Source organism: Bos javanicus, chromosome 25 (assembly GCF_032452875.1).
Source record: "Bos javanicus breed banteng chromosome 25, ARS-OSU_banteng_1.0, whole genome shotgun sequence".
NCBI classification, from domain to species: Eukaryota; Metazoa; Chordata; class Mammalia; order Artiodactyla; family Bovidae; genus Bos; species Bos javanicus.
Genome location: NC_083892.1, coordinates 1,803,506 through 1,831,125, shown reverse-complemented (window position 1 = coordinate 1,831,125; position 27,620 = coordinate 1,803,506). Strand labels below are relative to the sequence as shown.

General features: G+C 58.4%; 1 protein-coding gene across 3 annotated transcripts in view; it reads left to right on the top strand.

Annotated features, from left to right (window-relative positions):
* ABCA3 (ATP binding cassette subfamily A member 3) overlaps positions 1-25,574 on the top strand; it is a 41,326-nt gene extending 15,752 nt beyond the window's left edge. For all 3 annotated transcript variants that reach the window (XM_061400845.1, XM_061400844.1, XM_061400843.1), the window contains exons 10-34: positions 1,910-2,026; positions 2,269-2,389; positions 4,047-4,220; positions 6,260-6,441; positions 8,301-8,444; positions 8,925-9,054; positions 9,680-9,834; positions 10,063-10,218; positions 10,302-10,512; positions 11,497-11,647; positions 13,889-13,987; positions 15,303-15,489; positions 16,214-16,517; positions 16,843-17,116; positions 18,689-18,893; positions 19,310-19,529; positions 19,809-19,967; positions 20,240-20,412; positions 20,901-21,029; positions 21,166-21,360; positions 23,072-23,259; positions 23,691-23,861; positions 24,092-24,282; positions 24,416-24,489; positions 24,839-25,574. In XM_061400845.1, the coding sequence (XP_061256829.1) occupies positions 1,910-2,026; positions 2,269-2,389; positions 4,047-4,220; positions 6,260-6,441; positions 8,301-8,444; positions 8,925-9,054; positions 9,680-9,834; positions 10,063-10,218; positions 10,302-10,512; positions 11,497-11,647; positions 13,889-13,987; positions 15,303-15,489; positions 16,214-16,517; positions 16,843-17,116; positions 18,689-18,893; positions 19,310-19,529; positions 19,809-19,967; positions 20,240-20,412; positions 20,901-21,029; positions 21,166-21,360; positions 23,072-23,259; positions 23,691-23,861; positions 24,092-24,282; positions 24,416-24,489; positions 24,839-24,970 (4,242 nt within the window). In that variant the 3' untranslated portion in view covers positions 24,971-25,574. The remainder of the gene's footprint in view (positions 1-1,909; positions 2,027-2,268; positions 2,390-4,046; positions 4,221-6,259; positions 6,442-8,300; positions 8,445-8,924; positions 9,055-9,679; positions 9,835-10,062; positions 10,219-10,301; positions 10,513-11,496; positions 11,648-13,888; positions 13,988-15,302; positions 15,490-16,213; positions 16,518-16,842; positions 17,117-18,688; positions 18,894-19,309; positions 19,530-19,808; positions 19,968-20,239; positions 20,413-20,900; positions 21,030-21,165; positions 21,361-23,071; positions 23,260-23,690; positions 23,862-24,091; positions 24,283-24,415; positions 24,490-24,838) is intronic.
* The last annotated feature ends 2,046 nt before the right edge of the window (positions 25,575-27,620 follow it).

Sequence of the window (27,620 nt, the reverse complement as noted above, 5' to 3'; positions counted from 1 at the left end):
GGCAGCTGGGCATGGGGCTGATGCCCACGAGGTTCAGCCCATCTTGGGCTTCTCTGAAATCAAGCCTGGTCCATCCAGATTTTTACCACCCTGATAAAGCACCGTAGTTCATATACTGTACACTAAAGACTTAACCTGATGGCTCAGACAAGAAAGAATCTGCCTGCAATGTAGGAGACCTGGGTTCAATCCCTGGGTCGGGAACATCCCCTGGGGAAGGGAATGGCTACCCACTCCAGTATTCTTGCCTGGAGAATCCCATCGACAGAGGAGTCTGGTGGGCTATCGTCTATGGGGTTGCAAAGTCAGACATGACTGAACAACTAACAGTTTTTTACTTTTCATGTTAAAGACTGAACATTGAAAAGCCAGTGTTCTGAATACATCAGGTTAAGTAAAACATATCACTGAAACTAATCTTACTTGTTGCTTTAAACTTTTTTTTTTTTTTTTGGCCATGCCATGCGGCTTGCAGGATCTTAGTTTCCTGACCAGGGATTGAACTCAGTCCCTCAACAGTGAGAGCACAGAGTCTGAGCCACTGGGCTGCCAGGAAACCCTCCCTTTAAACTTTTTTGATGCAGCTGCTGAAATTCCGAATTATGTGTGTGGCTTGCATCCTCTTTCTGTTGAGAATGTAGGTCAACGTTCCCCAACGTTGTAGGTCAACGTTCCCCTATGTGGCGAGCAGAAAGCTAACTCTGGGGGTAATCAAGGGCGGCCGGAGTGTCCAGCTGCTGGGCAGACTTGTGGGGGCCTGGGAGGTGTATGAAGTGCACCTCACTGATGTGACGTAGCTGCAGACACCTGGACGCAGCTGCGTCCCCTGCGAGCTCCCAGCACTAATTCTGCCAGTCATCAGAATTTACGTGAGGTTCTCCCTCTAGCGGGGCTTCCCTGTTAGCTCAGCTGGTAAAGAATCCACCTGCAATGTAGGAGACCCCGGTTCGATTCTTGGGTTGAGAAGATCCCCTGGAAAAGGATAGGCTACCCACTCCAGTGTTCTTGGGCTTCCCTGGTGGCTCAGAAGGTAAAGAATCTGCCTGCAATGCAGGAGACCTGGGTTCAGTCCCTGGGTCGGGAAGATCCCCTGGAGGAAGTCACGGCTACCCACTCTAGTATCCTGGCCTGGAGAATCCCCATGGACAGAGGATCCTGGCGGGCTACAGTCCATGGGGTTGCAAAGAGTCAGACACGACTGAGCGACTAAGCACAGCATAGCACTCCCTTTAGCAATGTCTGCAGTGCCAGTGGAAGGGCGTTTAGAGTATTCTCAGCAGTGCCAACTCTGTGATTATTGGAGCTTTTAAACTGCTGCAAACGAGGGGCTCAGGGAACTCATGAAGTGGGTCCTGTTCTCTTGGCGCCTAAATAACTTTAAGATAATGGTGCAGTGTTGAAGCAGTCAGCTGTGGACGAGGACACAGTTCAGGAGAAGGTGTTTGCATGTGTACACGCCCCCAGATAACATAGATGGACCCAGCATGACCAGACGCTGAATGGTCACTGAGCCCAAGCGGTGGGGGTGTGGGTGGCCACTGTTCCAATCATCCCATTTTTCACGCCGTTTGAAACTGTGAGTAGAAAGCTGGGAAATCAGCCTTGCTTGGTTGCCGGCCCAGGAGAGACACTTCACCAGGAGAGGTGGCCCTGGTCCCACATCCCCGAGAGCAGCGCGGTCCATACAGATAGACGGGCCTGGGTCCACCCCCTCTGTGGGCCCACTGGGCACCTGCAGCAGGCAGGGCTGAGGAGCAGGATTTTTAATCTTAGTTTCAGCCAAATCAGCCCCGTGTGGCCGCGAGCACGGCTGTATGGGCCAGGGCTGGCGTGGCGTGGCGTGGTGGGGGCGCACTGGGGCCCGGGGAGGCAGCGTGGATCAAGTGCAGCAGATCCTGTGCACCCCCAGGAGTACATGCGTATGATGGGGCTCAGCAGCTGGCTGCTCTGGACGGCATGGTTCCTCCTTTTCTTCCTCCTCCTCCTCGTCGCCGTCTCCTTCATGACCCTGCTCTTCTGTGTCAAGGTGAGCGCGGCCCCAGAAGGGAGTCTGACATGAAAAGCAAGGCGTCCAGGGTGGGGGTTGGTGGGCAGAGACATCCGTGGCACCCCCAGGGAGACCCCCAAGACTCCGCCCTGGTGGGAGGGAGCACTGTGTGGCACCTCCTCCTGCCCGTCCCAGCTCCGATGGTGGAGACTGCCCCCGCAGAGGGCACGGAGGTGGCCCTGTGTCCCTGTCCCCCGCCACCAGCTGCCCCTGCCGCGCAGGTGAAGAAGGACGTGGCGGTGCTGGCGCACAGCGACCCCACACTGGTGCTGGTCTTCCTGGCCTGCTTTGCCGTCTCCTCCATCTCCTTCAGCTTCATGGTCAGCACCTTCTTCAGCAAAGGTGAGTTGTCCTGTCTTAGGGGATCCCCAGCTCAGAAGACGGCGGTGTTTCTCTTGGGATGAGTGAGGCTCAGGGGTCTGAGGGCATCTGAACAGAAATGACCCAGGGGCCGACGTGTTCTTTACTCTGCGCCTCCTCCACATTCAGCTTTCTAAGTATTGGCATACATCCTTGAACAGTTCTTTCAGTGAAGCTCGGCAAGGGGTTAATTCTCCTTGACTTTCTGTGTCCCAAGAGAGCTCTGTTTTGCCCTCACTTCCGAAGGCTGTTTAGCTGGAGTGTAAGCATCTCCTTGGCACTTTGATAACATTAGCTTGTGGCCACGGGGCTTCCCTTATTGCTGGGAAGAAGGCTGCTAATGGTCTAGGTCTGGTTTTTCTGTGTGGATGTTTGGATCTGAGGATCTCAGACCTTCATTTCAGTTCATCATCTGTCCGACTGTGCCCTGTTATTCCCCCATCTCTCCTATTAAACCTGACTCGGAGCCTCTCAGGCTGCCCTTCATGTCTTGTAACTAACTTCTTTTTTTTTTATTATTGTGGTAAAATACATATAAATTTACCGCCTTAACCAATTTTGTTTATTTGGTTGTTTTTGGTGGCACTGGGTTTTTCGCTGCTCCACGGAGGCTTTCTCTAATTGTGAGCAGGCTTCTCCTTGTGGCTTCTTCTCTTGCTGTGACTCACGGGCTCCAGAGCTCAGGTTCAGTCGCTGTGGTGGACGGGGTTAGTTATCTCGAGGCATGTGGGATCTTCCTGAGCCAGGGATCGAACCTGCGTCCCCTGCATTGGCAGGCAGATTCCTAACCACTGGACCACCAGGGAAGCCCCTGATGTCCTCAACAGATCTTTGGGCATAAAGAACTCTTAATGCTGGAGTCTGTGGGGGTCACTGCGTGGACTAAAGCCCCCTGTCTCCCCACCCAGCACCTGTGGACACTTGGCCTCTTTCAGGTCTTTCCCACGTGTCACCTGCCCATCCAGGCCTCCCTTGGCCACCTGGTTACAGTCACAGCCCCCAGCCCAGGGTGCATCTTGTCCCGGGTCAGCGGTTTGCTGCCCCTCGCAGGCTGTGCCCACCCAGCATCCCTGCCTTGCTGGCTTTCTTGTCCACCAGCCATGTACGCGCCGGTCCTAAACTCTCCCAGTTCCACCATCTATGTACGCGCCGGTCCTAAGCTCCCCCAGTTCCACCAGCTATGTACGCACTGGTCCTAAGCTCCCCAAGTGGAGGGCTTTGCCTCCCTGGTGCCTGGACCAGGGCCTGGCACTGAGCAGGTCCGACGAGTCTCTGTGGGCCAAATGAGTGAACGAGACAGGGCAGGGCTGGGGGTGCGCAGTGGGCAGTCAGGGCTCAGTGTTGGTCACATCAGGTAAAGGCAGCTGGAGGCGGGTCTGTGGGAGAGGGTGGAGCAGTCACGTTGGGGTCCCTGGGATGGGGCAGACACGTGCCGCCCCAGGTGGAGTGGTGTTCCCTGCAGCTTAGGCATCCCAACAAGGGAAGAGGCTGTGGACTGAGTGGGGGCCCCCCAGCACTGAACTTCGGTCCCCAGCCAATGTCAGGCTGGGGTCGGGCGGCTCGCACGAGGGATGGGTCCTTGGTGCCCCAGGGGGTGCTGGGGGTGCACACGCCGGTCTTGCCCTCTCTCCATCCACAGCCAACATGGCAGCAGCCATTGGCGGCTTCCTCTACTTCTTCTCCTACATCCCCTACTTCTTCGTCGCTCCTCGGTACAACTGGATGACGCTGAGCCAGAAGCTCTTCTCCTGCCTCCTGTCCAATGTCGCCATGGCGATGGGAGCCCAGCTCATAGGGAAATTTGAAGCTAAAGGTGAGTAGTCTCCCTTTTCATAGCTGCTCTTGCTGCTTCAGTTGCCCCAAGAGGGTCTGAGCAGAGGGCCCTCCAGCCCCGAGATGCTCGCTCCAGCCACTTCAGTGCAGCTCCACGAGCCGAGCACCCGAAAGGCAAGTCCTCACAACGGGGAGAAGGGGCTGGAGCCACAAGGGAGGCAGATCAAAGACACGTGGCAGACTGGACAGAGAGTCAGGGTGTCCACCGCGACATCGGCCACCCCCATCCCTTCTCTGAGCTCCCCACGAAGCCCTGCCTGGGACCAACTGTCACTGCTGGAAGACACTGGACATGAGAGTCTGCATTTGCCGGTCGTGGGGCTCAAGCTGGTCACCTTTGAGTCTCCGCCTGCCTCGTGGGTTTAGGGTTCCTAGGCCTGGGGTCTCAGTCTGTGAGTTCAATAGCTCCCAGCTCTCGGTAAAGCGGTGGAATTAGCGTCTCCCCTCCCCCTGTTTCCCTGATACCTCCTGCAGGGATTGGCAATGAAGACAGGGAACCTGAGAGAGGAACAAGGGACACACCGGGACATGGCCTTCTCGGGTTTTGTGACATTTCCTAACCTGTAAAATGTCATGTGTTAGTCGCTCAGTCGCGTCTGACTCTGCGACCCCATGGACTGTAGCCTGCCAGGCTCCTCTATCCATGGAATTCTCTAGGCAAGAATACTGGAGCAGGTTGCCATTTCCTTCTCCAGGGGACCTTCCTGACCCAGGGATCGAACCCTGGCCTCCTGCACTGCAGGCAGATTCTTTACACTCTGCTCCACTAGGCTTAGGCGTAAAGTGTCTTGGCAGTCAGATAAATGCTGCTGGGCTGATGCTGGCCTGGGGGCTCCCATTTTTGCTCAGATTTCACTTGACGTGGAGTCAAGGCTCCTCTGAAGGCTGAAAGTGCACCTGGTCTTACCCTTCACCCCACACTTGCTGGGAAATCTCCAGTGGCAGAGCACTCACCTCTCAGGAGAAGGCCCTGATCGTTCCCATCACTCAGACCCTCTCATGGAAGGGCTTGAAGAGGCGCGTGGACCCAGACGTGGCCCACCTTCCCGCTTCCTCAGCTCTAAGCAGAGGCAGGAGGGACACGATGGGTTTCCGCATGGCCCGTGTTGTGCTGGCATCCGTCCTGGGAGACCTGGCATTGCTGTGCTCGCAGGAGGGGAAACACAACCCCGCTTCTCAGCCCCACCCCACAGAGACATCCTCTTTCAGGCTTAAAGCCTGCGTTTCTTCCAGGCCTCAATTCCTACTTCTCATGGCTTTCTGGCTGTGGTCTAAGGAGGGAGGGCGTGGATGTCCACAAGAACCTTCAGTGTGGCTTTATCCTTCATTAGAATGTTTTTCTTCAGCTGACACGGGACTTTTAAATATATGTGTCTCTCTGTGTTCAGCAGTGTACGATAAACTGTGGATTTTTTTTTTTTTTAATGCACAGTACCTTCCAGGGCTCAGATGCTCTTTAAAATAGACATTTGCAAAGAGAAGTCAAACTAGATGACACTGTTTTCAAAATTCTATACTGAATTTTCCTAAAACAGACAAATTTGTAGTTTGGAAGTTAACAGAGCACAAGGCTGAAGACCAGCCATTTCCACCAGGGGCCCTGGAGTCAGCCACACGGAAACCCCCAGGCATCCTTTGGACAGTGATGCTACAAACCAGTGAGAAGACAGGACACCACGAGCACCGCTAAACAGAGCTTTGTGTGCACTGACATGTTTCCCTTCTCTGAAAAGACCTGTCTTAAATGCACCTCATACGTGAATGTGTACATGTGTCCGTGTGTCTGTGTATAGGTGTGTTGTGTAGATGGACACGTCTGCACACGTATATGTCGCAAATCAAACATGAGGCCCTCTCGTCAGTTCATGAGCTTTGCTGGTTCTGTGACACCGATCTGGTGACCTGCTCTGATCTGAAAGGCCAGGGGAGAGCTGTCGGGTTTGCTGGGAGCGGGGGGGCCGCCATGCTCACTCTGCCCAGCGGGTCCGCGTCAGGCCTGTCTCCTGGCATGTCTTCCAGGCACAGGCATCCAGTGGCGAGACCTCCTGAGTCCCGTCAATGTGGACGACGACTTCACCTTCGGGCAGGTGCTGGGCATGCTGCTGCTGGACTCCGTCCTCTACGGGCTTGTGGCCTGGTACGTGGAGGCCGTCCTCCCGGGCCAGTTCGGCGTGCCCCAGCCCTGGTACTTCTTCATCCTGGTGAGTTCTGATGGCTACCTGCGTGCCCCAAGCCCTTCCATCCCCTGACCTACAGTGCCCAGGTCCGAGAGGAGGAGCTGGCACTGACTGGCTGGCCACAGGGCCTGTATGCAGCCCCACCCAAGCCGCCTTCCTCAAAAAATATCTGGTTGGGTTTTCTGCACACAAAGTAACAGAGCTTCTTGCAAAACTGATCATGCTGGAGTGAACGGCACAAGCCCACCACCCAGAGAGGAACACCACTGACACTCTAGGTGTAGTTCTTCACATGGTTTCCTGTGCGTGTGCGGCACGCATGTATGTCATCTGACATCTATACGTTTGTTCTTAGAAAAGGGGATGATGTAAAAATGCTTGAGACTTGCTCTTTTTTTCTAGGTACGTTTTATAAAGTCTTAGTCGCTCAGTCGTGTCCAACTCTTTGTGATCCCATGGACATTAGCTCCCCAGGCTCCTCTGTCCATGGGATTCTCCAGGCCCAAATACTGGAGTGGGCAGCCATTCCCTTCTCCAGGGGAGCTTCCCAACCCAGGGATCAAACCTGGGTCTCCTGCATTACAGGTGGATTCTTTACCATCTGAGCCACCAGGGAAGCCCAGTGTACATCTTAGGTATTTTAAGTACATATACATATGGGTCTATTTACAAATACACTTTTAGATTTTATCTGTGCATATTTATAATTTTTTAATGTATTTGTAAATATATTTCTATTCAAACATGCATTTTTCTCAACCAGCTTCACTTTTTAACAACTATGTAGTATTCATGCGTGCACCACCTAATTGTTAACAAATTCCCTGTTGATTAGGTTAGCCAGGAGCCACTTTATTGTTTATCTTTGGTTCAACTAATCTTTATCAAGTGTCCATTCACTTTGTCATTGTTGTTCAGTCGCTAAGTCGTGTCCGGCTCTTTGTGACCCCATGGACTGCAGCACGCCAGGCTTCCCTGTCCTTCACTATCTCCTAGAGTTTGTCCAAGTTCATGTCCATTGAATCAGTGCTGCCATCCAACCATCTATCCTCTGCCGCCCTCTTCTCCTTTTGCCTTCAGTCTTTCCCAGCATCAGGCTCCACTCATTATTTCATCAAATCTAAGATGGTCCTGATTCTTAGAGGCACCATCACTTTGACACCAAGAAAGAAAAATACTGGCCATTGTTCTCTGTGGTGGTTTCTGTAATCTGTAAGACACATTCTGATTTCAAAGTCTCTTACAATGAGAGACAGGTGTCCCCCCAAACCAATGGAATGTGACACGTTGGAACCGCCCCATTGGCTGTGGGGCACACGGGGAGTGGGGCTGGAGCTGTGGGTGACATATTCTCCCCCAGCAGGGCTTCCCCTGGGGGGCTTCTTCCAGGGCCCTGTGCTCACCTCTCCTGTGACCCCGCCCACACCACTGTGCCAACCATGTGCCACCCTCGAGTGACCCCTGCGCTGCGGGAGCCAGGCCGTGGGAGGGAGGCCGGCCCGCGGGCGTCTGGTTTGTTTCACGAGCACCTGAGAGGAGCCGGGCCTCCCCACATCGCCCTGGGCAGGACCGCTTTGTGACCTGGCTTTGTGTTCAGTTTCTTGGTTTACTTTCCCTCCTATCACCTCTGAGCTCTGTGCACAGTGAGCCCTTGTGGCAGAACAGGGAACAGACTCAGCACTTCCCAGGCAGTGGGCGCGGAGCTGCGCGGGGTCTCCGTCCGACCCCAGGACTCTTGGCAGTGCGTTCTCTGCAGCAGCACCTCATGGGGGAGGCCGGGGCTGGTAGGCTCGCAGCTCCAGCGTGTCAGTCAGTGGTTGCTCTGTGTGTGGCAAAGAAAAAATGAGCTGACGTGACTGGGCCAATCGAGATTTCTGTTCTAGCCCTCGTACTGGTGCGGACGCCCAAGGACGGCGCTTGGGAAGGAGGAGGAGGACGACGACCCTGAGAAGGTGCTCAGGACCGAGTACTTTGAAGCTGAGCCTGAGGACCTGGTGGCCGGGATCAAGATCAAGCACGTGTCCAAGGTGCCACACCTGTGGGGACTAGACCGCGGCATCACAGGGCAGGAACCATCCTCTGGGCCTCGCTTTTCCTGGGTTCCTGGGGCTGCCCTCTGACTGGCACCTGGGCACCGGCTACCCAGGCTGTGCCCCAGGGCCCAGTGTGGAGGCTCAGGATCGAGTCAGGACCTGCTGTTGCCCCCCTTAACCTCTGACCAGCTTGGCAGTGGACGCTCTCTGGGCTCGCTGTATGCAATGCCTGGTCTTCCAGACCTTCTAGTCCTGCCGAGACGCTGGGTGCTGGGGGCCTGGGGAGGGGCAGGTCGGGAGCCGCAGGAAGGAAGGGGTCTTCCATCAGTACTCTGGCCTTGCGGTGCGCTGGGCATGATCTCCACCCAACACCCTCGGGTGGACGGGGATTCCCGGGGGAGTAAGATGGAGGGCCTCTGCGGTGAGGGCCCAGGGGGCTCCTGATGCCCAGGGTCGCCCCTGCCTCTCCTGCAGGTGTTCAGAGTGGGGAACAAGGGCAAGGCGGCTGTCAGAGACCTGAACCTGAACCTGTACGAGGGCCAGATCACCGTCCTGCTGGGCCACAACGGCGCGGGGAAGACCACCACCCTCTCCATGCTCACGGGTGAGGACCCGGCCTCCACGCCCCCTCCCCACCCCTGACCACCGTCCACTTGCCCTTAGGTGGCTGTCCTGTCCACGCTGAGAGCTGCGGAGCCGTGGGGGTCCTGGGACAGGGCGGGAGCCCCTTAGGCCACAGGGAAGGGCTCCACCCGCACTGACGGGGGTCCCGCGCCCACTCTCCTAAAAGCCATCCTGGACACGCCGGCCCAGCTCTGCCAGTCGCCCCGTCCTCCCTGAGCGCAGGCTCAAGTTGGGACCTGGGGTCCAAGGGTGTGGGGGACATGCCACTCATCCCTAATAAGCCGAGGTGCCCGGGATCAAGATCCTGTGGGGACCAGGCCACAGGGTCAGGAGGTCATGGGGCAGTAACCATCCTCCGGGCTTTGCTTCTCCTGGGTTCCTGGGACTGCCCTCTGACCCGCTCCCCCAGGTACCAGCCACCCCATCTCTGCCTGAGGACTCAGGGCCGCATCAGCACCCAGGGCTGATGACCCTCCTCTGCCTCTGGAGGCCCACTCGGTGGGGCGGGGCGCTCACCATGCGAACCAGGGAGGCTCAGCCCTCCTTCTGCTCCTGGAGGGTGTTTGCATTGACCTCAGGCCCCGGGGTCTTCTGCTCGGCCCTAGGTCTCTTCCCCCCGACCAGTGGACGAGCATACATCAGCGGGTACGAAGTCTCCCAGGACATGGATCAGATCCGGAAAAGCCTGGGCCTGTGCCCACAGCATGACGTCTTATTTGACGACCTGACCGTTGCCGAGCACCTGTATTTCTACGCTCAGGTGAGCCGGCAGGGGACAGGGTGCGCGGGCTGCCGCGATGGTCCCATCATCCGCGAGGCAGCCTCGGAGCCCTTAGCCTCCCAGAAAACCGAACCTGCCCCAGGGAGCCATCAGCAGACTGTGGGGTGCAGGGTCATCAGGGCATGAGGTCCAGCATGGGGAGGGACAGGGACAGCACCAAGGCTGGTGCCGCCTGGACGGGCCAGATCTCCATCCCTGCCGTTTCAGCTGAAAGGCTTGCCACGTCAGAAGTGCCCTGAGGAGGTCAAACGCATGCTGCACGTGCTCGGGCTGGAGGAGAAGCGGGATTCCCGGAGCAGGTTTCTGAGCGGCGGGATGCGGCGCAAGCTCTCCATCGGCATCGCCCTCATCGCGGGCTCCAAAGTAGGCCCGGGGGGCCTGTGGCGTGGCCTGCAGCCCAGGCCAGGGCTCTGCCGTCCTCACGGGGCTGCCCCTCCTCCCTCCAGGTGCTGATGCTGGACGAGCCCACCTCGGGCGTGGACGCCATCTCCAGGAGGGCCATCTGGGACCTTCTGCAGCAGCACAAGAGCGACCGCACCATCCTGCTGACCACCCACTTCATGGACGAGGCTGACTTGCTGGGGGACCGCATCGCCATCATGGCCAAGGGGGAGCTGCAGTGCTGCGGGTCGTCGCTGTTCCTCAAGGAGAAATACGGTGAGCGGGGCCGGCGGGCAGCCGAAAGTCCATTCCACACGGGGTCGCGTGGCTGGTCCAGGTGCGGGAGAAAGTGCCCACTGGTCATGTTCCCCGAGGGCCCCTGAGGTCAGGTGGGGAGCGGCCTTCTCTAGACGGCCTGTCTGCTCCCTGTGGGTGGAGACCCGAGGCCCAGGCAGAGGGGCTGTGAGAATGACGAGGAGGAGAACAGAAAGTCTTAATCTGGAGCATTGTTTGGCCTTGACTGGTGGACTAACAGTCAGTGCCGGCCCTGCCAAGAGTGGGGGTGCCGTTGGAGGAGCCAAGTCTGCTTGCCAGCATCACAGCTCCCAAACAGGCGGGGGGCCCGCGGCACTGCCCAGGGTGGGTGGGCAGTGGGTGCAGTCAGGCCCCTCTTTGCTATGTGAGTGCAGCTTCCCTTCTGGAGGACTGCTCGCCATCCGGCATGGTCCTGGCAGGCCAGGTCTGCTCATGTCCCACCCGCAGAGGAAGCAAAGGCAGAGGAGCAGCGCCCCTCCCCCAGACACCCCAGGAGGTGCACTCTGAACCCCCACAGCTTCCCCTGGCCAACACACAGCCCCGCAAGTGGCAGGTGACCCCAAGTGCTCACCATCAGGCTGGGGGGAGGCTGGAGAGGATGGCCTTTGTCCTGAGGCTCTGTTACCAAGGAAGCAGGGAGAAGAGGTCTTGGGGACAGTTTGGACCCAGCCTCTGCCACTTGCAGTCTGAAGTCTAGCTCTGCTCTCACCTCCTTGTGCTCAGCACTGCGGGTCCTCCAGCATCTCTCCCCAGCGAGGGTGAGGGGAGGGGAGCTGAGCCCCTCATGACAGCCCTGAGGCACCCTGAGGGGCATCGATTCCATTTCACTTGCCCCCATTCTGCAGCCCCTTCCCCAGGAGCCTGCCTCCTCCCCAGGGAGCCCGGGGCCCTGGGTGAACCCCACTGGGCTCACTGGGTGAGCACCGAACACTCTGGGGTGTTCAGGCGCAGGCTACCACATGACGCTGGTGAAGGAGCCCCACTGCAACCCCGAGGGCATCTCCCGGCTGGTCCAGCACCACGTCCCCAACGCCACCCTGGAGAGCAGCGCCGGGGCAGAGCTGTCGTTCATTCTTCCCAAGGAGAGCACGCACAGGTACATACGTGTGGCATGTGTGTGTCCCAGAGCATGCACAGGTACATACATGTACCCCAGAACCCACACAGATACATACGTGTCCCAGAGCATGCACGGGCACGTCTGTGTCCCAGAGCACACATGGGTACATATGTGTCCCAGAGCATGCACAGGTACATATGTGTACCAGAGCACACATGGGCATGTCTGTGTCCCAGAACATGCACAGGTATATACGTGTCCCAGAGCACACACGGACACGTGTGTGTCCCAGAGCATGCACAAGTACATATGTGTCCCAGAGCACGCACAGGCACATGTTTGTCCCAGAGTATGCACAGGTACATCTGTGTCCCAGAGCATGCATGGGCATGTGTGTGTCCCAGAGCGCACACAAGTACATATGTGTCCCAGAGCATGCAAAGGTATATACGTGTCACAGAGCACACATGAGCACGTGTGTGTCCCAGGGCATGCACAGGTACATATGTGTCCTGGAGCATGCTTAGGCACACATCCTAGAGAGAGCACACAGAGGTACATACATGTCCCAGAACACACACAGGTGCAGATCTGAAAAGGGGGCTCAGTGGGACTTAAGGGGCCTGTGTGTGAGACACGCACCCTGCACCTGTGGGCTTGGCCAGGGTCCCTCTCAGCTCCTGGGCCGGTGATGGTTGGTACCTGGTGAGTCTACTTGCTGGGCCTGGGGTGCCAGGCCTCCCTGTGCGTCAGGGCTGTACCCGAGGGGAAGGGTGGTCATCACAGGGTGTTGGGTGCACTGGCGCTCTCCATGCGTAGCTTGCTCCTCACACTGCAACCATTCAGGGTTAGTGTGCAGCTGTGAACTCACATATCTTCTTGGTCTCGTAGTCTGAGCTGTGGACACATGCCTCATAAACAGAGCAGTCTCCCCATGTGGGCAGGTAAAAACGAACTTCTGATTCACATGCAGAAACTTTGGAATAGAAAACTTACAGGTGCAATTAATCTTGCTACCAGCCTGACTGAGCAATGTGGTTTTAATCACGGCAGCGTTCCCTGACTTAGATGTACTATAATTTAACACCTACTCTGTCATCACATATTCATGTTTTACAGACACACACATGCAAATATGCTAATGCACATCTTTCTAGAAAACTCTGTTGAGGTCTCCAGTGGCCCCTTGGGATGGATCCCCAGCAGTGGGGTACCTGTTACCAGACTCTCCCCGGACAGGTTTTGAGTTTGACTTCCCCAGCAGCAGGACGGGGAGGGTCCATTTTATCGACGCCAGCTTTGAATCAGACTTCTCTTCATTACTTGTGTATCTCATGGGTGGGAATGGCCCACACTGCGTACTTATCATTTGTGTTTCTTCACTCCTGCTGGCAGACGGAGCACTTCCGGTGCTTCCTGGGTGCTAAGCGTCGCTGCTTCTGGCCGTTGCACGCCCCAGTCCTGTGTATTCAGTATTAACATCGACCACTTCTGTTGTACTTTTTTTCCCATTCATTGAAGTGAAGTGAAGTGAAGTCGCTCAGTCGTGTCCGACTCTTTGCGACCCCATGGACTGTGGCCTACCAGGCTCCTCGGTCCATGGAATTTTCCAGGCAAGAGTACTGGAGTGGGGTGCCATTTCCTTCTCCAGGGTATTTTCCCAACCGAGGAATCGAACCCGGATCTCCTGCATTGCAGGAAGACGCTTTACCGTCTGAGCCACCACGAAGACCTAATTCATTGCTGCCTTCTAATTTTGTGAGAGGTTTTTCCCTCGCAGATATTTTACATCAAATGGGTTCTATCTTTTCCTTTGTGATTTCTCCTTAGAAAGGACTTCTGTGTCCTACAAGTCCATGAATATTCCCCAATTTCTTTTGGTTTGGTCTGTGACTTCATGTATGTGTGTGCCATCAAAGAGTGCCTTATAGGCCCAAGTACCCAAAAGAGGTTGTGTGGGGACTTCCCTGGCAATTTGACGGTTGGGATTCGGCACTTTCACTGCCGGGTTCAATCCCTGGTCAGGGAACTGAGATTCCACAAGCCACACAGCATGGCTGGCCAAAAAAAAAAAAGATTATTTAAAAAAGTGCTATGTTGGAGGAGGAAGGGGGACAGGGGGTGACAAAGCTGAGCTTTGTTACTGAGACACCATCTCCAGGGGCTCACCTTCCTTTGCCCCTCCCCCACACTGCACTGAGGTGATTGTTTAGGAACACACCGTCTAGAAAGTCACTGAGAAGCGACTTACCACCCTGGTCTCTTTTTTTTTTTCAGGTTTGAAAGTCTTTTTGCTAAACTGGAGAAGAAGCAGAAGGAGCTGGGCATTGCCAGCTTCGGGGCCTCCGTCACCACCATGGAGGAGGTCTTCCTCCGGTCAGTACCCGTGCATCTGCATCAGCCGGGGTCTCAGCCCTGCGGGTGGCTTTTCTAAAGGGTGATGATACAGCAGTGCCCTTGACTGTCATCTGGAACGCCTGTCCGAGCTTGACCCGCAGCCCGGGGTGGCAGGAGGGCAGCAGGCCAGCCCTCAGGGCCTGAGCTCACATCTGCAGGGCCCTGTTAGTAACACCGGCACAGACTCAGCCAGGTTCCCGACACTCGGGTGACTCAGACCGCAGAGCAGTGGAACTCTGATGCCCGGATGCTCCACTCCCACTGTGTGTGTCGGCCCCTCCCCTGGGCCCCTCCAGGGAGCTCTTCTAGAGTTCAGGTGATCATCCCCAGGCATGTCTCCTTCTGTAGTGAAGATGCGAAATTTAGCCTTCACCTCTCAGAACTGGGGCATGGGCTCCAAACAATTAACACATTAGTCAAGCATTTCTTGAATGCTTTATTCAGCAGATACAGTGCTAGGAACAAGAAATACAAAAATAAATGTTATGCAGATTTTTTTCCTTGGGGCTCACAGCCTAGAGGAGGCAACACCATCAGTGAATATAAATACACAGGTGCACAGGTTGGCTGGCTCCCAGCCTCAGTGCAGCCCCCCACGCAGCCCAAGGCCATGACTCCGATCTCTGCCACCTGAGGACCTGCCAGCTTTGCCCCCACCCACCCCCTACATGTACTTCTGAGTAGCTCAGTTGGTAAAGAATCTGCCTGCAATGCAGGAGACCCGGGTTCAATCCCTGGGTTGGGAAGTACACTGGAGAAGGAAATGGCAACCCACTCCAGTACTCTTGCCTGGAGAATTCCATGGACAGAGGAGCCTGGCAGGCTACAGTCCATGGGATGGCTCCCCCGCATGCACTATCATGCCCGCCCCGAGGTGGCCCCTCCCAAGATACATTCTTCTGCCTCCTCGTCTCGGCATGCAGTGACCCCTGACCCTCAGGTCTCCACACTGTGACAAGCCCTCCCCACACTGCCGTTGTGCCCTGTGCCCCATCCTGTCCCCTGGACCGTCTGGGGCATAAACGCTGGCCGTGGTCAGTCTCTCCAGGAGACCAGGGCCCTCAGGATCAGGGCCTGCCTGGTTTTCTCTCTCTCTCCTGGGCTTTGCCTGGTCTCCGCAGCTGGCGTCCTGGAGATAGGCAGGGATGAGTGTGTGAATGGGCACATGAAGGCCCAGCTGGCAGAACAGATGGCCATCTGCCTGAGTTCCCCTGACAGTCACTGGCTTTCCTCCTCTGCTGCCCCCTCCCTCCCCGAGGAGCCTTTTCTGACCCCGCCTCCGTGTCTCGGCCAGGGTTGGCAAGCTGGTGGACAGCAGCATGGATATCCAGGCCATCCAGCTCCCTGCGCTGCAGTACCAGCACGAGAGGCGGGCCAGCGACTGGGCCGTGGATGGCCACCTGTGTGGGACCATGGACCCGACCGACGGTGTCGGTGCGCTGATTGAGGAGGAGTGCACTGCCGTTAGGCTCAACACCGGGGTGAGAGCGTGAGAGTATCAGAGGCCATGAGGGCAAACGCGGGCATCCAGAAGGTCCAGGCCCCCAGGAAGAGGGCAGATCGCAGTTCATGCTCCTGAAGGCTGGCCCAGAAAAGGAAAACCCGGAGCATTTTAACTGAACACCCGCCACTTCTCGTTGTTCTAACTTGGTCACTCACGAACAAGGGCAAATGCCGTTCATAAGGCTGACCGCCCCATGTACGTGTGCCCTGTACCCAGCGAGACAGAGGCAGCCGTGGGCCCGTTTTACAGACAGGAAGCTGAGGCCTGGGCCGAGGTCGCCTGGGCAGCTCACAGCGGAGCTGGGCTCTGGTCCCTGCCAGCCTGACCTGCACAGTGAAGGACTGAGCGTGGGGAATACAGGCAGCGGGAGGTTTGTGCACCTGCTCTGCTGTGAGCGCGGCTGGAGTCTTCCAACCAGCAGGGACGGAAGGCCGAGGCCTTGGCTCCTCTCTGGGGTAGCACAGGGTCCCCTAACATCCTTGGATGATGGAATAGCGCCTGCCCTGCCGCCACAGCTGGTGTGAGGCCCCAAGGCCCAGGGGCACCTACAAGGAGGTGCTCTCATGGGTCGTCCATGTCAGGGCCCGAGCCCTGGGGGGAGGCCCGGGACCCAGCGCGCCACTGTCAGCCGGAGGCCCTGGGGGCAGGGGCAGGGCTGGCTCAGGCTGGCGGCCACGTCACCCCGTCCCCCTCTGTTGCAGCTGGCCCTCCACTGCCAGCAGTTCTGGGCCATGTTCCTGAAGAAGGCCACCTACAGCTGGCGTGAGTGGAAGGTGGCGGCGGCCCAGGTCCTGGTACCCGTGACGTGCCTCACCCTGGCCCTCCTGGCCATCAACTACTCCTCCGAGATCTTCGACGACCCCCTCCTGAAGCTGACCCTGGGCGAGTACGGCCACACCGTCGTGCCCTTCTCGGTCCCCGGGACCTCTCGGCTGGATCAGCAGCTGTCGGAGCATCTGAAAGACATGCTGCAGGCCGAGGGCCAGGAGCCTCGAGAGGTGCTGGGTAAGGGGCATCTCAGGGGGGTGTCCTGGGGGGCTTGGGGGCGTGGCTTGTGCTGGCAGAGGCCCCTTCTCACCCATGTGGAGGTGCAGAAGGAAGAGCTTGTGGCTATGGGGGTGCCCCCCAGGCCTGCAGCCTTGGGTCCTGTGGCTCCCACCCCGTGGCCCCACAGCCCCGGACAGCGTGTGGGTGGAAGGTGATGTGTCCTTTCTATGGTTCCTGCGGCCCTTCAGGACAGGCACTCAGAGTGGGGCCTTGGGGGGCTGCCGGCCTTGAGCCAGTCATCCACGCCACTGACCCTGCCGTTGCCCCTGCCGCCACCACACAGGTGACCTGGAGGAGTTCCTGATTTTCAGGGCCTCAGTGGAGGGGGGCGGCTTCAACGAGCGGTGCCTGGTGGCAGCGTCCTTCAGAGACACGGGCGAGCGCACGGTCATCACCGCCCTGTTCAACAACCAAGCGTACCACTCCCCAGCCACTGCGCTGGCCGTCGTGGACAACCTCCTGTTCAAGCTGCTGTGTGGCCCCCGGGCCTCCATCACGGTGTCCAACTTCCCCCAGCCCCGGAGCGCCCTACAGGCTGCCAAGGATCAGTTCAATGAGTATGTGCCCTGTCCCACCCCCTCAGGACCCCGTCCCCAAGTGCTCAGGACCTGCTCCTAGCACCAGGACTGACCGCCTCCACACCCGAGGCACTGCTGGGCTCCTCCCACGGGGACCCCAACCCCACAGCCTCCCCAGCCTTCCACATAAAACCTTTCCTGGGACAGCTGAGACTTTGGGGAGACCCCAGCCCACACACACTTAGGCCCCACCAGAGACTCCTGTGGATCTGGAGGGTGCTGCACCCTCTTCCCAAATCTGCACCCAGCGCTTGCCGATCTATGTCCTGGGGGTACGGCCTTCAGTGCCCGGCATGTGTGTGTGTCGCTGCCCCTCAGTGGCCTCAAGTCTGGGACCATCTCAGGCATCTCTGTCCTTGGCCTTGTCACCTTCATGGTGTAGGACTCTCCTCTTCCCGATTGCAGAGCCCCTAGACCTCTGGGGACTGTCCAGATGAAACCAGAAAAGTCTGTTTATTGCAGAACTGTCACCCCACCTCAGGGCAGTTCATTGATGGGGCTTTCATCGCCACCTCCCACTTTAGACTGCCTCCTGGCCCTTCGGTGTCCTCCTCCCCTCCGCCCCCTCTCGACCCCACTGTGAAAGCAGAGACTGGGTGGCAGTCCTCTGTTCTCGCTGCACCAGGGGTCAGGCTGGGGAGTCGGGCTTAGCATGGTGAAAGTGGATGAGAACAGGAGTTTTTCTTTTGCTGAAACAGCTCTAAGAGATATGACCCACCTGCCATATGGTTCTGTGGTTCACGATGCACAATCGAATGGTTTCTAGTACATTGAGTGATGGAGCCATCACCACAATATAGTTTTATCGAATGTTTTCATTATCTTCAAGGAACCGTGGCTCCGTGGCAGTCACTCCCTGTTCCTCTTCCCTCTACCTCTAAGCAAACCACGGGGACTCTCTGTCCCCGTGGTTTGCCTGTCCTGGACATTTCCCGTAGGTGGAATCAGACACCGTGTGGCCTTGAGTGACTGGCTTTCACTCTCGAGTCTCATCTACATGTGCCAGCACTTCATCAGTTCAGAGCATTCCCCACCCCAGCACGGCGTGTTGAAACGTTCAGGGGGTGGGGAGGGGGCAGTTTAAGCTACAGAATGGTGCTGTTGGCCCTGGTCTCTGATAGGTGTTGCTGGCACCTGAAGGTCCTGCCCACTCAAGAATGAGAGTGGGGAGACTGCCATTACCCTGATGCCATGCCCAATGGCGGGTCTGACCCGGGCTGCCACAGAGCGGGGCGGAAGTGTCGGATCCACACCTGAGTGTCTGTGGGGAGTGGGTGCACAGGGAACGGAAGGCCACTGGGAGGGCGGCAGTGCCATCACTGTGGACCGGATGCCCAGAAGGGGAGCTGTTCCTGGGTGGGGTAGGGGGATGCAGTTTTCCTGGTATGGAGCCCCCTGAGGCTCTGGATTCTTCCTTAACCCTCTTTAGTGGCTGAGTCACTGCATCACCCGCTTTGGACAATAGTGAGCCAGCACTGGATGGCCCAGCTGCCAGGACGTGCTGTGCTCTATTCCTGACCTGTCTTGTGCCCTCCCTGCCTCCCGCCACAGGGGCCGGAAAGGATTCGACATCGCCCTCAACTTGCTGTTCGCCATGGCATTCCTGGCCAGCACATTTTCCATCCTAGCAGTCAGCGAGAGGGCCATCCAAGCCAAGCATGTGCAGTTCGTGAGTGGTGTCCACGTGGCTATTTTCTGGCTCTCGGCTCTGCTGTGGGACCTCCTGTCCTTCCTCATCCCCAGTCTGCTGCTGCTGGTGAGCTGCGTGGCGCTGGGGCCTTTCCCCGCGTCTGGGGTTGGGGGAAGCCCGCAGAATCACCCTGGGCTCCCAGCGGGTGCTGGCGGCTCCACCCCTGCTGCGGGAGGAGGGTGGGAAGGCCCTGGCAGCCCCACCCATCTTCACGCCCCGCCCCGCCGCCTTCAAGCCCCGCCCCGCCCTTCTTCAGCCCCGCCCCCTCCGGTCTTCACGGCCGTGCCCCTCCTGTCTTCACCACCCTGACTGACCCTGCCCACCTTCACGCCCCACCTCCTCCCTTCTTTGCGCCCCACCTCCCGTCTTCGCGCCCCACCCCTCCACTCTTCACGCCCCGCCCCCCGACCTCTCCTCCTTTGGGAGGTGGGGCCTGGGGGCTGCTGGGCAGGGACTCACGCACCCTGTCTGTGCCGCTGCAGGTGGTGTTCAAGGCCTTCGACGTGCACGCCTTCACGCGGGACGGGCACGTGGCCGACGCCCTGCTGCTGCTCACACTCTACGGCTGGGCCATCATCCCCCTCATGTACCTGATGAGCTTCTTTTTCTCTGGGGCGGCCACCGCCTACACGCGGCTGACCATATTCAACATCCTGTCGGGCATCGCCACCTTCCTCGTTGTCACCATCATGCGCATCCCAGGTGGGCGCCAGGAGCCCACCCCTTCACCCACTCCGTGACCCGCAGAGCCGCTCAACCAGCCGTCACCCTGGCCAGGCGTGCTGCAGCCGCTGTGCCCAGGCGGCCCTGCCCCACGGCACCCGTGCACCCACACCAGCAGGAGAGCAGGGCCGGTGCTGGATCCCTGGGGCAGGCACGGCTGAGCTGCGTGGGGAACTCCAGACACCAGCTCTTCCTGCACCTCACATACAGGTGCAGTGTGTCCTCCCGTGCTGACTGGCCTGTGCTTCCTCCCCACAGCGGTCAAGTTAGAAGAACTTTCCAGAACCCTGGACCGCGTGTTCCTGGTGCTTCCCAACCACTGCTTGGGGATGGCGGTGAGCAACTTCTACGAGAACTACGAGACCAGACGGTACTGCACCTCCTCCGACGTGGCGGCCCACTACTGCCGGAAATACAGTGAGTGTCCAGGCCTTACTCCGGACAGCTGAACCCCTCGCAGGCACAAGGGCCACCTCGAAGGTGAAGCCGCCAAAATGCGGGCAGTGCTTGGGTCCCCATGTGGCTGTGACACACCCTTAGAGGCCCAGTGGGCCCCACCGGTGCAGCCTTCACCTAGGGGTTGGGCACAGGCACTTTGGGGTCGTGAGAGAGGACTGGGGGGGCTGGGACCCCCAGAGGGGAGGGGCGCTCCAAGCCACGGGTGCAGCACCCTGTCCCGTGTTTCACAGACATCCAGTACCAAGAGAACTTCTACGCGTGGAGCACCCCGGGGGTCGGCAGGTTCGTGACCTCCATGGTCGCCTCAGGGTTTGCCTACCTCACCCTGCTCTTCCTCGTGGAGGCCGACCTGCTATGGAGGCTGAAGACCTGCCTGTGTGCCTTCCAGAGGAGGCGGGCACTGGTGAGTGGCCCGTTGGGCCTCCAGCCGCTCTGCTGGGACGCACCCTGCCACCGAGGTCGGCCTTCCTTGGGGCCACTGCGCAGGGAGTCCACCGGCAGTGCTCACAGCGTCCCCTGGGGCTCTCTGAAGCCATGGGTCGAGGGAGCCTGGGGCCTCGGGGATCTCAGTCTCCCCGGAAACCTGGGGGCCCCGGCGCCCTCGTGTTTGTCACATACATTTCTTCCCCAAACAAACAAAACCTGCCAAGACATCACTTGCAGGACCGGTGGCCCCAGGGCTAATGGGGCAAAGACACTAGGCTTTTCTAAGGAAAGGAGTGTGTGTTTCCTCGGGGCTAGTCTCTCCTGGGAGAGAGTTGGGAGACCTGAGTTGGCCCGCGTGGGGCTGAAATGGGGTGAGCGGCCTGGGAAACCTTAGTTAGCTCTTCCTCGCACGGGAACGGACCCCTCGGGGGAGCTCACCCCGGCGGCTGTTTTCCAAACAACTAGACAGAAGTGTACACCCGGACGGCGGCGCTCCCTGAAGACCAGGACGTGATGGACGAAAGGAACCGCATCCTGTCCCCCAGCCTGGACTCCCTGCTGGACACACCTCTGATCATCAAGGAGCTCTCCAAGGTGAGGTGGCCCGCCCCGGCTGGCCCCGCCCCGGCTGGCCCCGCCCAGACTGCTCTGCTCCGCCCCACCCCGGCTGGCCCTGCCCTCGGCCTCCTGCCCCCGCCTCCGCATGGCTGTGTTCTCCGCGCACGCGCAGGTGTATGAGCAGCGGGCGCCGCTCCTCGCTGTGGACAAGGTGTCCCTCGCGGTGCAGAAAGGGGAGTGCTTCGGCTTGCTGGGCTTCAACGGAGCCGGGAAAACCACGACTTTCAAGATGCTGACCGGGGAGGAGACCATCACCTCTGGGGACGCCTTTGTTGGGGGCTACAGCATCAGCTCTGACATCGGGAAGGTGGGTGCGGCCAGGGAGGCAGGGAAGAGGCTGGCCTCTGGCTCGAGGCTCAGGGACAGCAGGACGAGGCAGTGGCCGCGGCCAGAGCTAAGCAAGTGGTGGAGAGAGGAGTGAGGCTGTATCAGAGCACCCGGGGCTGGAAGGTACCAGGCGCGGCAGGCAGGAAGGCTGAGACTGGGTCCCCCCCAACCCCGGACTAGTGACATCTTTGGACCTGGGCACAGAGCGGCACCCACAGAATTCTGTCCTCTCAAAAGGACTCTAGTCTGTATGCACAATGATGGCAATGGTGCCCTGGGCCATTCAAACCAAGAACCAAAAGCTGGATGAAAGGTTAACCTTAAACCTCATGGTTGAGATCATGGAAGAGCGAGAGGCTTAGTGACGACCCCCAGCTGGAGTCTGCAAGCAGGAGCCACCCCTGCACAGAGGCCAGTCTGGCCCCTGAGACTTGGGCGTGGGTTAAGGACCTTATTGTGTGTAGGGGGCAGAAACGAAGAGCCACCCCTCTGAGTTAGCATGAAGCAGGCCATCCTGCTCCCGGGGACTGTGTGAACAGTTCCACGTGTGCTGAGCATGGCAGCGGAAGGAGCAGAGAAGGGCCTGTGCCTGGGAGTGACAGCATCTGCTGAACCGGCATCAGGGGCTCCCAGTCAGCCATGCCACGACCACAGCACGCAGAGCACCCTCTCTGCAGGAAGGCTTTCATCCTGGACCTCCGAGAACCCCTCACGTAGTATTTCAAGGCCTGAACAGCACACAAGAAAAGCAGATAGAGGAGACCCCAGGCTGTGGCTGGAGCCTACAGACACCAGGGCTCTGTAAGGGGTCAAGCCCACCACTTTGGATTTGCAGTTAGCAGACCCAGATTATAAAACAACGTGTTTCCTTTGTTCAGAGAAATAAACAAGATTGAAAAGGCATGCAAGGGAGAGGGATCTATAAATGTGGTCCAGGAAACGCAGGCCAGGGTGAGGAGCCTGAGACACATTTATTCTGTGCTTCAGTTGGAAGGGAGAGAATAGGGAAGAGATAGTAACTGCCACAGTCACAGCCAAGAAGGTCTCCAAACCAGTTAAGACCAGATCCTGGAAGCCTGAGAACCCAGAGGAGGTTAAAGAAAAAGAAATCCCATCTCTGGAATCCACAGAACCCAGGCATGCTTGTGCCCACCAGCTGCCGAACGTGGCTGGAGCTGGAGGCCAGCCATGCGGCGTTCTGGTTTTGCCGAATGTGGCCACTCACCCGAGACCAGCTGCCATGCCGTCTTCTTAGGCTACACCCCGCCCCAAAGGTGTCACCAACAAACATCTCTTAATAAAGGGAGAAAGGGAAGGTCCCAGCACACGTTAGGTGTTTGTTAAACATCCGATGAACTACAGAGTGGATATCTCTCAGCTGTAAAGCATTGCGTAGACATGGTCACTTTGTACAATCAATGTGTTCCTGTAGCCGTCCACCCCCCTGCTGCCCAGGGTAGACCAGGCTTTGGCCAGTCTCTGACCCCTGGTTTGGGGGCAGTCTGGGTCCCAGTGCTCCCAGCCCTCACTGAGCCAGGCAAGCCTCTCTAGTGTCCCCACCGAAGTGCCATTTGGCAAGTTTTGGCGGAGGGTAGCCGCCAGGGCCAGTGCACCATCGAGGGACCACCTTGGGGAGATCTCCTGAGAGAAGGCTTCTGACCTACCAACTCCCTGCTGTGCTCCAACCCCAGGTGCGGCAGCGAATCGGCTACTGTCCCCAGTTCGATGCCCTGCTGGACCACATGACAGGCCGGGAGACCCTGGTCATGTTCGCCCGGCTCCGGGGCATCCCCGAGCGCCACATTGGTGCATGCGTGGAGAACACGCTGCGGGGTCTGCTCCTGGAGCCGCACGCCAACAAGCTGGTCAGGATGTACAGGTATGCCTCAGTCCCGGTGACCCCAGACCTTCCCAGGGTGGGGTTGGGGTATCCCTTACCATAGAGCAGGGGGCACACGGGTCAGGGACTCCCACCCGTTGTTCCATGACCCACAGGGATATGGCAGCAAGGCCCAGGCAGTGCTAGATGAGAAAGGCTACCCTGCAGGTGCTCCCCACTGGAGGCACGGCCAGGCCCCCAGTCAGGCCCCCTTGGGTGCAGACAGACAGTGGTACCGCTCTCTGGGGGTTGCAGGATGACCCCATGGGCACAGCTCTTGAGGGCCTCCTGCTTTGTGAGGTGGGCCTTCCAGGCACATTCACCTTGTTCTTCCCGGGGGCTCTGCCATCCCTGGGCTCCGTCCTCTGCTGGGACCTGGGACCCCACACTAACTGTCAGCCTCGCCTTTCCCCACGCCCCCTTGGCCTCAGCGGTGGCAACAAGCGCAAGCTCAGCACTGGCATTGCTCTGCTGGGAGAGCCCGCAGTCATCTTCCTGGATGAGCCATCCACTGGCATGGACCCTGTGGCCCGGCGTCTGCTCTGGGACACTGTGGCACGGGCCCGAGAGTCTGGCAAGGCCATCGTCATCACCTCCCACAGGTACAGCCAGGATGGGGGCTGTGGGCCGGGTGGGCCAGAAGGGGCTGGGTGGACAGAAGATCTGTCAGCCTCTGGTGAAGAGTCTGTGAGGCAAGTGGGCCACACCCTGAGCGTGGAATCAGGAACAGCTTGATCTGGGCGTCAGCACTTTCCTAGGTGCACGGTTTTGGCGTGGAGGGCAGGCATCAGCATTCCCCGCTGATATATCAGGCTCCGCCCCCTCTTCCCAGCATGGAGGAGTGTGAAGCCTTGTGCACCCGGCTGGCCATCATGGTGCAGGGTCAGTTCAAGTGCCTGGGCAGCCCACAGCACCTCAAGAGCAAGTTTGGCAGCGGCTACTCCCTGCGGGCCAAGATCCGGAGTGACGGGCAGCAGGAGGCCCTGGAGGAGTTCAAGGCGTTCGTGGGCTTGACCTTCCCAGGTATGTGCTGCAGAGGGCGCCGTGCATCTGTGCATCCCTGAGCACTGGGACGGAACTCACGATTCCAGGGCCAACGCCACCCTCCCCTGGCCTCCAGCCTGGCCCTCGGGGACATGGTCTCTCCTTTGTGCAGGCAGTGTCCTGGAGGATGAGCACCAAGGGATGGTCCATTACCACCTGCCCGGCGAAGACCTCAGCTGGGCGAAGGTGAGCTTGGGCCCCAGCAGGCCCCCAGCAGTCACTCCTTCTCCAGTCAGCTTTTTCCAAGGAACAATCACTTTCAGTTTCTGCTCTAACACTCACCCCAATACTTACTAGGTTTGGGGTGTTTATAGCCAAAATATCTGAGATGGGGGAAAAAAATTGGATGAAAAAGGGAACTTGCAGAGGGACCACAGCTGGGAAGAGTCAGGGTGGGGTGTGGCACCCAGGCCTGCTCACCCCAGGCAGGGGTGGGATTTCTGGTGCCCTTCCCACCCACTATGGCCAGAGGACCCCCAGACCCGCTGAGGTACCAGGCCTTGCCTGGCTGACAGCGGCTTCTCCACTTCCCTAGGTGTTTGGCGTTCTGGAGAAGGCCACGGAGAAGTACGGGGTGGATGACTACTCCGTGAGCCAGACCTCACTGGAGCAGGTCTTCCTGAGCTTCGCCCACGTGCAGCCACCCACCGAGGACGCGGGTCCGTGAGGAGCCGAGCGCTCGGTGGGCGTCCTCTCCCTCTGCGCCCACCCCGCCCTGCACCTCTTTTCTGATCGCTGTTCTCTACGATGGAGATGAGAATCAAGGCACAGCATGGACCGGTGTGTCGCTGCCCTTGAGCCGAGAAGCAGCCCAGGTGGGCCTGCGTCTCAGGTGGTCCCGAGCCCGCTGTCCAGAATCACGATCATCTGTGCGGGCAGGCCGCGGGTCTGGGCCAAGGGCACAGCCACACCCCCACGTTCGCACCTGGTGAAGCGGGAGGCCAGCAGGCCGGGGCAGCCGGCTCATGGGCTGCCTGGGTATGGACAGTGGGGTGCCCGTCACCATCCCCAGGGGCCATGTGGCTGGATTAGGCTCTGAGGTCTTGGCTCCCAGCACGGCTGCGTGTCCTGGGAGCTCCTCTCCAGAGAGCATGGACGCTGCACCGGACAGAGCCAGCCCTGAACCCGGCGTCATCCCACCGGCGTCTTCCAGGGGGACGCCGCGGGCTGGGAAGCCAGTCGGGGACCACCTGGGGCCAAGCGGCTGTCCGTGGAGGGCGCACCTAATGCGCAGTGATTGTCTGGAAAATAAAGGCTGGGAGAGAAGGCAACCGTGGTCTGTGAGTCACGAGATGGGCCCGCGGCCCTGGCACCCACCCAGCCCCAGACAAGCCTCCTGTATCAAGTTCTAGATGAGAGCAGGGGGATTTCCTGGTGGTCCGGCGGTTAAGACTCCACACTCCCAATGCAGGGGGGCTCAGGTTTGATCCCTGGTCGGGGAACAAAGATCCCACATGCTGCAAGGCATGGCCAAAAAAAAAAAAAAACCACGAAAGCAAGAGCTCGTTTTTCTCAATTTGCAGTAAATTTACAGAACTCACTGCTTTGGAAGAAGCCTAAACTACAAGTACAAAAGCAGGTTGGATAAATGGCCACTCGACAGACCCTCCATCCAGGGTGAGGAAAGAGGAAGGCAGGGTTGGTGGAGGAAGGTGTGGATCTGGGTGAGCCAGGGGCCTCTGGCTCCAGGGCTGCTCGTAGGCTCAACACCATTTTCCAGAAGTGTCTTCTTCGGCATCAGCTCCCTTTTGGTGGGTGCATCCTTATTTCTTACAGCTTTCTAAATCCCTGTGATTTGAATCTCTGAGCCTTTTATAGTCTATTAGAATTCATGGGCTTAGAAAAGATTTGGTTTTGGTTCATCTGGTACAGTTTCAACTTTGCATTTTTATTAGTCTCTCGAAGTTTGTGAATGCTGAAAATAATTTCCAGTAGCTGTCACTCTCCTTAAGGATCTTCAAAACATTCTCATTTAGTTACGTGTTATAAAAAAAATACACACAGGGGTGGTTGCAGCCCTGAACGTTGCCCGGCAGCAAACATCCGAGAGGTGGGCTGCAGCTTGTCTGCAGGTCCGTGGCTGCTGCGGCCGGGTTGGGTTTGCCGGTTTCGAGTGGAGGAAAGAGGCCAGCAGGGCCAGGCTGCGTGTCCCCCAGCAGCCCTCTTGCAGGGCATCCTGGCCTTGTTTTTAACCTTAACCCCTACACTAAAAATTTAGAAATTCATCATTTTTCCCTTTGATGCCACAAAACATGGTGTGAGGAAAGGTGCTCAGGACTGAAGGACAGCGTGTGTGAGGCACACACACTGAGATCAGACGGCACAGGCCTGGGAAGAGGTGGGCTTGCTGATGGGAGATGAGGTGGAGACGCGCGGGAGACTGGCAGGACGAAAGCGGGGCTCTGGTGATCCGAAACCCTGTCCGCAGGCGTGGAAAGGAGGGTGTAGGCACAGCCTAGCTGCAGCAGCGGGGACCAGAGGAGAGGCACACGGCAGGTGGGAGATGAACCACGCTGCCATGTGCCTCCCCTCTGGCACACTGGTGTCGCTTAGGAGACACCCCAAGAGCCGTTAGGGTCCATGTGGCACCCCCGGGTCATCTGTGAGGCTGCTGGGAACCCAGCATTGGAGCCACGTGTCCTCAAAGAACCAGAATTAGGGCCTCAGAAGCCTCCACCGCAGCCTTGGTGGTTTGCTTTGAGCTGTGGCAGCTCCAAGCCCAGGGTTGGGGGCAGGACCCACAGGCTCCCCAACAGGAGGGTCAGCCTGTTCCCCCCACCCTCACCCCCAGCATTGTCCACTCTACTCAGACCTCCCAGTCCAGACAGTCCCTAGAGATACTGGCCCCAAATGGCTGCCACATCCGCCAGGGCTGAGGTCATGCCTTCCTTGCCTGCACAGCCTGGTCTCAGCTCCCAAGGGCTAGAGATCACGACAGGGCTGACAGCCAGGGCTGTGGAAGAGTCCTGCCCGCAGTGTGGCTCAGCTGAGACCGTCGGTGGACACAGGGGCCATCCTTCAGCCTGACGGCTGCACCCAGAACCGAGGGCCCTCAGGAAGGAAGGGGAGGGCGATCATGCCCAGGGTCAGCGAGTGGGCCTGAGGTTGAGCCCCTCCTCTGCCTTCACCGTGGGGAAGGGCTGCCAGGTAGATGGTCACCGGAGCAGCCCCTGTGGAATGAGACTGCACTGGGCCTGCTGCCTGCACACACCAGAAAACCACACTGCAGGGGTTTACAAAGGACAAGAGTTTATTTCTCTGCTGAGTACAAAGTCCAGAGAAGGCAGAAGTTCCGCACCGGTGGTCAAGGTCTCAGG